Raw genomic sequence first — 10,037 nt, forward strand, 5'->3', positions numbered from 1 at the left:
CCCGCCCCCGCGCCCAGCCCGGTCCCGGGATACCCAGGGGCTGGCAGGGTGTTCCTCCCTGTCCCGGCCCCGGCGTCCCCGCCCCTGCACGGTGCTCCGCGTCCCTGCACGGTGTCACCTCCACTGTCCCAGCCCGATGTCACCCCCTGTGCCGGCACTATCCTCTTTCTGGTCCCGGTGCTGCCCCTATCCCATCCCGCTGCTTCCCGGTCCCAGGCTGATGATCCTGCACCTGCCTCCCGGTCCCATCCCGGTGCTCCCCCTTGCCTGTCCTGGTGCTCCCCCATCCCGTCCTGCTGCTCCCCTGGTCCCATTCTGCTGATCCCTTGTATCCCTCCTGTTACGCCCCATCCTGATGCTGGCCCTGTGCCATCCCAGTGTTGACCCTGGTGTTTCTCCAGTCCCATCCCAGTGCCTCCCTGTGCCCCCCCGGACATGCCAGCCCTTCCCCTATGCCCAGCCTGGTTTTTATCCAGTCCTGTCCCTGGGCTCCCCCGTGTGTCCGCAGTTCCCATCCTGGAACTCCCCACCATTCCAGTCCAGTGCTCCCCTTGCCTCTGAATCCCTGAATCTCTTGGGGCCAGCATGGGGGCCAGGCTGCCCTGGCTGGATCCTGGAGCAGGACTGGGATGCTTTTACCACCTGTTGATGGGACACTGCTCGTGGGTGCCTGAGTACCCACAGCCATCCTTGGCAGCGCCGGGAATGGGGGATGCTGGGGGCAGGGGGGCCAGTACCTATTCAGCAAGTGTGTGAGCATTCCCATGTTAGTTCCTAAGTTTTTGGGAGGCAGGAAGCTGCAGACAGGTGTCTGCTCATGGCTGCCAGGAAATAACCACAGATAGGGCTGGAAACTGACACCCTCCCTGGCAGAGAGTGCCAGCACTGGGATTTTGGGGGAGCTTTTCTCTCCGCAGGGAGCAGTTTGGGTTTGGCCCTTTGGCAGGGCCGGTGACAGCACTTGGCAAAACCTGCCAAACCTGTGCTGGCAGGAGGAAAACAAGGGTAGCAGACCTGTTTTGGGGCTGGTATGTCCCATCAGACCACGTCAATGTCCTGGGTGGTTGCTCTCTTGAAGTTTGGGCTTTCCTGGGAAAGCACGGGGGTGTTAACAGCAAAATAACCCAGTGTTTGGGATACTTCCCTGGGTTATCTCTGGCTGCTCAGGAAAGCGTGCAGTCCTAGATAGTGGAGCCAGTCTCCCCGTGCATCAAAGAGCTGAGGGTGTTTGCACCTGCGGCTTCTGGGTGCTGCGATCCGGCTGCGGGGGGGGCACAGCCTCCCTCCCTCTGGAGCTGGCGCTGCCACCAGGGCGGTCCTGCCAAGGGGCTGCCAGCCCGGAGGATGCCAGAACTCCGCATCTGGTTGCAATAAGGGTGGGGAGCTCAGCGTGGTGGGGATATTTCCATGCCGAGCTGTGAACTCGGTCACCGGGAGTGAAGTCAGCCTCCCTCCCTGCCCCGCTGCGTGCCCACGCCGCCCACAGCTGGATCCCGGGGGGCAGCCGCCCCATGGCTCATCCCTGGCTCCTGCCAGGCAGCTCCCACCCTGAGGCTGGGCCGGGCGGGGCGGTGGGCTCCTTTTCCTCCCCGCCGTGCTCTCTTGGAGCTCTGTTAGCCAAAGCACGTCATTAGCGCGATGGTGGCTATATATAGCCAGGAGGGACGTGTGTACTGGGAATGTCCCTGCTGTGGGATGGGGGGGACGCCGGAGGCTTGGCTGGGCAGCTCCCACTGCTGTTTCCAAGGTGCCGAAGGGCCGGATGAGGAAACAGGTAGCCCGAGACGAGGCTGCCGGGATCTGGCCGCGCGAACTCACCCCTCTCTGGGAAGCCTCAAAGTGCACTCACCCCTCTCTGGGCAGCCTGAATCCCTGGGGAGGGCCGGGCTGGGAGCGGGGCCGTGCTGAGTCAGTGCTGGTATGCCAGCGATCCAGTTACCGCCGCTGTGACGTGCCGGGCTCCGCCGCCTCTCGGTTTCACCCCGCGGCCACGGAGAGCGTGGTGGCCCCTTTCCTGGCCCAAGGAGACCTTAGAGCACCTTGCAGTGCCTAAAGGGGCTCCAAGAGAGCTGCAGAGGGACTTGTCACAAGGGCACGGAATGACAGGACAAAGGGGAACGGCTTTATACTGACAAAGGGCAGGTTTAGATTAGATATTGGGAAGGAATTCTTCCCTGTGAGGGTGGAGAGGCCCTGGCACAGATTGCCCGGAGAAGCTGTTGCTGCCCCATCCCTGGAAGTGTCCAAGGCCAAATTGGACAGGGTTTGGAGCAACCTGGTGTGGTCCTTCTAGTGGAAGGTGTCCCTGCCCATGGCAGCAGGGTTGGAACAAGACGGACTTTACAGTCCCTTCCAGCCCAAACCAATCAGTGATTCCATGATCCCGGATCTCTCTGGGGATCCCTCCCTGCATCCTCCCTGGGCAGAGGAGCAGCTGGCTGGGCTGTGTGGTCCAAAATCCACCACGCTGGCTCCCAGACCTCCGTGCCCAGACCTCCGGGGGCGTTGGTGGGTGGAGGCAGCAGGCGGGGACCGGTTTTCCCTTCTCCTGACCCTGGGGAAAAGCTGATGCTGCCAGGCAAGGGGGGCCGTGGGCGCAGCTGCAGAGCCCGCTGCCGGTCCCCTCCCTGTCGCTGTGGCGGGGCGGTGGTGGCGGTGCCGGGGCTTCCCCTCCGAGCTGCCTCCGCTGTGTTCCAGGCTTGGCATTCTTCGTGGGAGCCGACACCAACGTCACCGCCGGCCACGGCACGGAGGGGCTCACCTGCGGCAGCGCCAAGGGATGCACAGGTAAGGGGTGGGGTGTGAGGGTGCTCGGGAGAGCCGGAGGCGGCGGAAGGGAGCGGGAGAGCCGGTTTTGTCTAGCGTAGCCGTGTGGCATCCCTGGGCTGGGAAGCCAAGGACACCCGTGCTGGCAGCTGTTTGCAGCCAGCCAGGCTGGGAGCTGCTGCGCGGATGGAGCAGCTCCGGGATGCTGCTGCCTTCGGGCAGAGCTATCACCCCTCCGGGGGAATTCTTCGTCCTTGTCACCCCCAGGGAACGGGACGCAGCTGCGGCGGCAGGGCCACTTCTCCCGGTGCCCGGAGGAGTACCAGCACTACTGCGTCAAAGGGAGGTGCCGCTTCCTCGTGGCCGAGCAGGCACCGGGTTGTGTGTAAGTCACCCCCGGTGGGGAGGCGGCGGCACGGGGTGGGATGCTGTGCCCGTCCTCTCCGGGAGAGCAGGATGAGGGGGACACGGAACCATGGCAGCTTTTGGGACCCCCCTCTGCCTCCCCTGTGCTGCGGGGCAGGTGCGAGCGAGGCTACACCGGTGCTCGCTGCGAGAGGGTGGATCTGTTCTACCTGCGAGGGGACCAGGGCCAGATCGTCATCATCTCCCTGATCGCCGCCATCGTCACCCTCATCATCCTCGTCGTCGGCATCTGCCTCTGCAGTCAGTACGTGGGGGAACGGGGCGGGAAGGGGAGCGGGAAGGGAAGGGAAGGGAAGGACAAATCCTGCCCAGCTCCACTGGCTCCAGGCAGGTTCAGTTTGGGCTGCCCCAGGCTGGTGGGGCATGGTTCTGCAGGTGCTGGGAGGTGCCTGGGACATCCCTTTGGGGCTGGAAACCAGGTGTGATCCCATATGGATCTTCTACAGGGTAAAAGCCGAGGGAGAGGGAGGAGCATCACTGCCACGTCTCATTCTGCCTCTTTTTTGTTTGTTTGTTTTTTATTATTTTTCCACCCTGTCAAGCCACTGTCGGAGGCAGCGTAGGAAGAGAAAGGCAGAAGAGATGGAGACATTAAACAAGGATTCACCTTCCAGAAGCGAAGACGTGCGGGAAACGGGCATCGCGTGAAGGTGCAGGGGACAGGGGGGGCGACCGGGCCGGTGTGACCGGATCCTCACACTGGGGTGGATGCTGAGGCCCATGGGCTCCGCTCTCTCCGCAGGAGCTCTCGGTACCTGCGGGCGGGTCCCGGACGGCAGCACCGGCTGGCTCCATGGGCGAGGGCTAAAACGTGCAGCGGCTTGAATAAAGGGGTGACGGAAAGGTGTCCGCGTGTCGCCAGTGTCCTTGGGGCGCGGGTGGCGTCTAGTAAGAGCAGGAAAAAGTTCCTTTCTGTGCAGTCTGTGGTCCCGTGGAGAATTGTGCCCATCACTCTCAATGGAACAATAGGGCTAAAGGTTAAACAATGATACAGGTCAAATGAACAACCTTTTTCAAATGTTAGCATGCTGTATGTCAATGACTTGTCAGTTCTTAGACTATTATCTGGTTTTAAAATGACAGCTTGTCCTAGAGGGATTAGAAAGAAGGTAATCTCTGCTAGAAGATTAAATGGTCTAGGATCTTCTTAAAAGTTTTCAGTCAAATCTGTGAACTGACAGGTGACTTACTTTGTTCTCCTGGTTCATTTGACACTTGGATTTTTATTTTTACTTCTTAAAACTGCTTTTGTTGTTGTTAGGAGAGGTGGAATGTCTAGCATTTATGCCAATAAAGGTATAGCTCCTGTTGAGATGGTTTGCTTTGGAAATTAAGTGGCTGTGGATCTCTGATGATGCAGGAGACTGTGTAAGTGCACACCTTGCTTGACATGTTGATGTGGGTATTTTGCAGGCAGCTGAGGCAGCTGTAAGATAGTGTTTGCATGCCTTGAAGAGTGAACCCTGATATGCAGACATTGTTCATCTGTGTCTGCCAAGAGAGCTGTTAACCAAAACTGACTGAAAATGACAAAGCCCTGTCTTGTATCTCCAAGTTGCCTACAGACAACATGTGGAGAAGCTTTGCAGTCGTGCGACAGAAGACAGAAGAATTGCATGGCAACAATGCCAGAAGCAGTTTCCTCTGCCCAGGTCTCTGCCAGAGCACGACAGACCCCTCCAGCCTGGCACGGGCTTTGCCAGGGATAGGATGAGCTCGAACTGGTGAGTGTGGGAGCAGCTACTGGGGAAACTGGTTTGCACTGAGGTCCAGCCCTCTGTTCCTGCCCGGTGTCATGTTTGACTGGCCACGGATGCCTGGGAGCTGGAGCTGGCAGCATCAGGTGCTGCAGTGGGGGCTCGGGGGTAGCTCTGGGGCTGTGTAAAGCCCTGCTGTGACTGAAAACCTCCTTTTTCAGCTCAAACCTTGCCATGGTGAGAGCAGAGGCAACGCCAGGGATCTGCATCGGTTCCTGCAGCCCCGTTGGTGAGACAGTGATTCCAGCTGGATACGGGGGACAATGACCACCCCGGTGGTGCCAGTCCCTTGGGAGGTGTTGGTGCCCAGGCACCGCCCTGTGGCTGTGGAAGGCTCATCCCAGCGCCCAGGCAAGGAGCATGGCCCTGAGGCACCAAGGGACATTTTTTTGGGCACCTACTTCACCAGGGTCCAGGATGGGGGAATGGATTATGGATTCCATGCAGCTGCTGGAAGCCCTGGTGTGAGCTGAGTGGCACTGGCAGCACCTGTGAGCTGATCCCCCCATATAAATGGCTGTTTAGCTGCAGGCTTTGCTGGGCCTGCCTGTGGGGAGTTAAGCCAAGAGAAAAATGCTTGCTGCTCCTTTTGGGAACGTGTTGTACACAGTCTGGGAGACAAAATTTAAAGGAGGTATGAGCCTTTTTTCTGTCTGTTTTTTGGGTGGCTGAAGTGGATGGCTGGGATGCTGCTGGCCCAAAAGGCCTGGGAAAGCCAGGCACTGGGAAATCAAGCAGCTCTGCAGGTCTCAGAGGTGGATAAAACTAATACTTTCAACAATTTTTAAAATGCTTTTATGGAGCACTGGCCAGGTCAGTGTCGGAGCCGTTTTATTCAGTGTGGGTTTTCAGTACCTCGAGTAATTCCCATCGGGCTTTTCCCAATGCAGCCCTACATTCCCTGGTTGTAATGAGGTGATGGTTCCCTGGACTTCCTGCATCACTGTTGAATTCCTGATAACCTGATGAGTGCCTGGGGAGCAGACAGACCGGATAGGATGTGTTGTGCTGAGCAACAAGGATGGGGATTTGAAAAAAAAAAAACCCAAACAACTAAGTCCGGAACTTTGCTGCTTCCTCTACATTTTTGGGAATGGCTTAGAGAGCTGGTGGGCTGAAAAGACAGGAGGTGAATCCACCTCGTGTCTATCACAGTGCTGAGGGCAGGAAGAAGGAGAGCTGGAAAATAAAATTAAAAAAAAAAATCCCTGGTACAACAGAGAGTGGAAAAGCCAAGCGGTTTATGCCCATGCTGGCAAAGGGCTGGATGGAATCCCTGGGGAGGAGATGCTGGCTGGCATCAGGCAGGAGCAGCCTGAACTTTCCCAGGAATCTGCTGGTTTTAGTAAGAGAATTGTGATTTGTGTTGTTTTGAGCAGCAGTTGAGTATTTTTGGGTGGCTTTTCCCCCCATAAGCAGTGATGGTGTCACACAGCAGAGATGTCCTTGGCTGGCTTAATGGCATTTCTCCAGTTTTCCTTGGAATCCCAGAAGGTCGCAGTAATTGTTAGCCCTTACCCTGCACATCCAGAATTTGAAGGATGCAAGGGTGAGTACAGGAGTGAGATGTGGGTCACTCACCCCAACAGAACAAGGTGAAACCCAACTTATTAATTGGAAAGAATTAGAAATTAATATTTTGGAAAATAAATGCCAAAGGCAGGCTGTAACATGAGGGTGGTGGGTGGATCCAGTGGCTGGGCATCAGTGGTTTGCTGCTCCATTGCAGCAGGTCCAGTCCCAGCTCAGTGGGATCCTTGGGGGAAAAAACCCCCCAAAACCAAGTTGTCTTTTCTGTCTAGTTCGGTACCCCAAAATAAGAGGGGCTCTGGCAGGAGATGGACAGGGGCCCTGCCAGCCAAATCCATCTTGTTTCTCACACTACAGGGAAACTCAGGAGTGATCCAGGGGCTGCCAACGCTGCCCTGGATCACTGTGGAGTCCTGTCTCGAACGGGAAGTTCTTGGGTTTGGCTCTGTTTTATCGCTCTGGCTCATCTCTGCGCACTCAGGTGTCCTTATTTGCTTCCCTTGGTGTATTTGTTGTACACAAAGCTGCCACATTTGGGCTCGGGGGATTCTCCTGTTGTTTTCTGGACTGGGTTTGCCATCCTCCTGCCTCCCAACCCGGGGCTGCTTCGTCCGTAGCACCCCCAAAATCCTGCCCGTGCTGGGGAGGGCTCGCCTGGGCAGGTGGGGAGGCTGCAGGGGGGGCTGGGGGTGCCCAGGGCCCCCTCTCAGGTGAGGGGCTGTTGCCTCCAGGTACCTGAATACCCCAGTCCCCACAGACCGCTGTCTTTGAGGGTATTTGAGGAGGCTTTTCACTGGTTTTGCTCAGTTTTTTCGAGCTTTATCTCCCAGGATCAGGGCTGGGACCTCTTCCTGCCTGTGGAGGCGCAGCTGTGCCCCTTTCCCACCCTCCCCACCGCCCCGAGGGTGCAGAAAGCCGTTCCAGCAGCAGTGAGGGGACTGTTCTTGTCTTTATTTTGGCTGCAGGAGTACAAGGGCGGCAGGGAGCTGTGGGCTCGGTGACACCTTCCATCTGCCGGACGGCCTCCAGCCCCGCTCCCTCGTGCTCCCTTCCGATGTCCCCCGCTCCTGTGTGTGCGCAGAGCTCAGCCTCGTGGTCCCCTCCATCCGTGCACGCCTGGAGAAGCGATCCCTGCTGCCGGCACCAGCCCCCTATCCCAGCAGGCAGGACTCCTGCTTGCACACTTCTCCCAGCCCCGAGCTCACCTGGAAAAGGAGGGAAGAGCCGAGGGGCAGCCCCGATGTGGGGTCTGGCCCCGCAGCAGCGCAGGGAGCGGGGGGGGCCGTACCTTGGAAGCGCAGAGGAGCAGGGGAGAGTCCGGGAGGCAGCAGGTGGAGGCGAAGGACACTCGCTGCTCCAAGAGCCGCTCCAGCTGCGGCGGGCTGGCCTCGGGCTCCGTCTGCGTCAGGCTCTCCCGCAGCCTGCGGCGTGGGGAGCGGGGTTACAGCGGGAACCGTGCCGTTCCAGACCCACGCGGCTTTTGGGGAGGGGGGACGCACGCGTGGGTGGCTCCGTTTTGCATCCTCAACATTTTGGACAGATTTTGATTGCATCCACTGATCCAGGCGGGTTTTTTTTGTGGGGGGAAGGCAAAGGCTTACCTCTTCTTGAACTCAAGGAAAGGCAGCTTGTTGTACTGCCCGCAGAGCTGGCTGGCCTTTTCCACCAAGGGCGGCAGCTCTGCTTCCATCTGCTTGCGCTGGGGGAACAGTGTGGGTGTCACCAGGCTGGGAAAAGCCTCTGCAGGGATTTGGGAAACACGGGGATGAGGGGCAACAGGATGAGCCCCCAGAGCCCCCTCCACCACTCACCTTGCTGTCCAAACAAGCAGAGGGGTCTTTGGTGGAGCAGCATTCCCCCTGGACTTTCCCCGAGGAGTCGTAGAGCTTGGCAAGAACAGCATCAGGGAGGCTGGGATGCCTCCGTGCCAGCTCAAACAGGGACCTGGAGTGGGAAAACGAAGGGTCTTGTGAGGTTTTATTATGGGTGCTGCTCAGAACGGGATGGGGGCTGCTTTTGGCATCTTTGTGCAGTCCCTGGGGCTGCCTGGTGGTACAAATTCACCTGAGGGAATTGAGGATGCTCCCCTGCTTATCCCCATAATAACCAAAGCACGTAACAGGGTCAGGAACTGCTTGGACTTGATGATCTTAGGGGTCTTTTCCAACCTAAATAGTTCTATTCCATGACTGCACCCTGGCTGGCACGGGTACCACTCACCTGGTGGCATGGAGAGCCCCCTCCTTGCCACACAGCTCCTTGTTGGTTGGCTCTGATGCCTCTGGCAGCTTGGGAGCTGGCGCTGGGGGCAAGGCCAGGATGCAGAAATGGTTTTCCATCAGGTTTTTCCCCTTGCAGCAGTCGGCAAAGCGCCCGTCCCGGGCCGATAGCGCGGCACAGACTTTGGCCGTGTGCTCCAACAGCTACAGAGAGGAAGCAGGGGATGTGCAGGTCCCCTCACCTCCCTGAGCTCCTGCTGGGACTCAGGAGCTGGTTTGGGCTGGGCTCCAGGCTCCCCTACCTTCTTCTGCATGCAGTCCTCGGCCACCGAGTCACAGCACTGGGAAGACACCTCAGCAGCGTCTTCTGCCAGGGGGAGAAGGTCCTCGAAGGAAGCAGTGGGAATCTTCTGAGCCAGTGAGGCCAGGTAGCTGGGGAGCACAGGGTGTGTGGGGGCTCAGGGGACTCGGGTCCCCCTTCCCAGGAAACAGCTCTGAGCAGGAGTGAGGGAGGAAGGGATGGGGAGCACAGGGCTTGCTCTGCGCCTGTGCTGTGCATGGAGCATCTCCAGGGATTGACACCAGAACTAAAGCTTATATTTCTGAATGCTGCCTGCCAACAGGATCTGCAGCAGGAGCGAGGAACCCCCTCCCAGCCCAGCCCCTGTTCCAGGACGGAAAGGCCATTGTCCCCTGTACCTGAAGCTGACTTTGTCCTTCCCATACACCGAGAAGCGGGAGCAAATCCGGTTTGACGTCAGGGTGAGTAGGGAGAGGGTTTTCCTCTCCAGTTTCTGCCACAAAAAGAGAATGGAAATGTCCTCCTCTTCCCAGGGCCATTAGCACAGTGCTCGCCCGGCTCCCTGGGTAGTGAGGATGGGGGCAAGCCTCACACTCCAAAGGGTCTCACCTCCTTCAGGAAGCAGGCAGTGGGTGCAGGGGAGATGCAGCAGGTGGAGACCATGGAGAGGAAGGTCCTGGTGGAGCCCAGGAGCACAGGCAGGGGAGCCTGGCTGTAGCTGCTGGAGTACTCGTACAGAAACCTGCGGCAGAGGTGGGATAAGGAGACCAACCACCTTGGGATCAGGGGATTGGGAGCAGAAGTGGGGTTTGGAGGTGTGTTAGGGTTGCCCAGGGATGGGAGCCCTCTCCAGGTGCCACCTCAAGCTGTCAGCTCATGGCACTGGCCGGTGCCAGCGCCCACCTGGGCTCAGTGGGATGCTATCCCCACCCTGGCTCACCTATCCGCAAATTCCCTGGGATCCTGCCGGAAGGCCTGGCAGAGCTCCTTGTCGGAGGGCTGGAGGTACTGGGGCAGCGGCTGAGGCGGGGGCGGCGG

At 58.6% G+C, this 10,037-nt stretch overlaps 3 protein-coding genes and 1 long non-coding RNA gene across 4 annotated transcripts in view; 2 read left to right on the plus strand and 2 right to left on the minus strand.

The window, feature by feature from the left end:
- PARM1 (prostate androgen-regulated mucin-like protein 1) overlaps positions 1–1,513 on the minus strand; it is a 14,901-nt gene extending 13,388 nt beyond the window's left edge. Inside the window, exon 1 of the mRNA XM_017738939.1 lies at positions 1,432–1,513. Coding sequence (XP_017594428.1) covers positions 1,432–1,513 — 82 coding nt within the window. The remainder of the gene's footprint in view (positions 1–1,431) is intronic.
- A 1,045-nt stretch (positions 1,514–2,558) lies between these two features.
- Positions 2,559–4,039, plus strand: BTC (betacellulin; the record flags this gene model as incomplete). The annotated part of the gene is made up of 5 exons (XM_017738940.1): positions 2,559–2,787; positions 3,034–3,151; positions 3,290–3,436; positions 3,735–3,842; positions 3,935–4,039. Coding segments are annotated over 4 exons (600 nt in total), but the record flags the coding sequence as incomplete, so codon positions are not given.
- Positions 4,040–4,829: 790 nt separating this feature from the next.
- Positions 4,830–7,313, plus strand: LOC108447841. Its single transcript, XR_001863544.1, has 3 exons — positions 4,830–4,916; positions 5,111–6,498; positions 6,837–7,313. It is a non-coding gene; the product is annotated as an uncharacterized LOC108447841 (long non-coding RNA).
- Positions 7,314–7,409: 96 nt separating this feature from the next.
- The window catches only part of GC (GC, vitamin D binding protein), a 5,163-nt gene continuing 2,535 nt past the window's right edge, over positions 7,410–10,037 (minus strand). Inside the window, exons 5-13 of the mRNA XM_008637423.2 lie at positions 9,940–10,029; positions 9,609–9,741; positions 9,398–9,492; positions 9,001–9,130; positions 8,700–8,902; positions 8,291–8,423; positions 8,081–8,178; positions 7,768–7,900; positions 7,410–7,684 (exon numbers count right to left, since the gene is read on the minus strand). Coding sequence (XP_008635645.2) covers positions 7,631–7,684; positions 7,768–7,900; positions 8,081–8,178; positions 8,291–8,423; positions 8,700–8,902; positions 9,001–9,130; positions 9,398–9,492; positions 9,609–9,741; positions 9,940–10,029 — 1,069 coding nt within the window. The 3' untranslated portion in view covers positions 7,410–7,630. The remainder of the gene's footprint in view (positions 7,685–7,767; positions 7,901–8,080; positions 8,179–8,290; positions 8,424–8,699; positions 8,903–9,000; positions 9,131–9,397; positions 9,493–9,608; positions 9,742–9,939; positions 10,030–10,037) is intronic.

This window comes from Corvus brachyrhynchos, unplaced genomic scaffold (genome assembly GCF_000691975.1).
Source record: "Corvus brachyrhynchos isolate BGI_N302 unplaced genomic scaffold, ASM69197v1 scaffold597, whole genome shotgun sequence".
NCBI lineage: Eukaryota > Metazoa > Chordata > Aves > Passeriformes > Corvidae > Corvus > Corvus brachyrhynchos.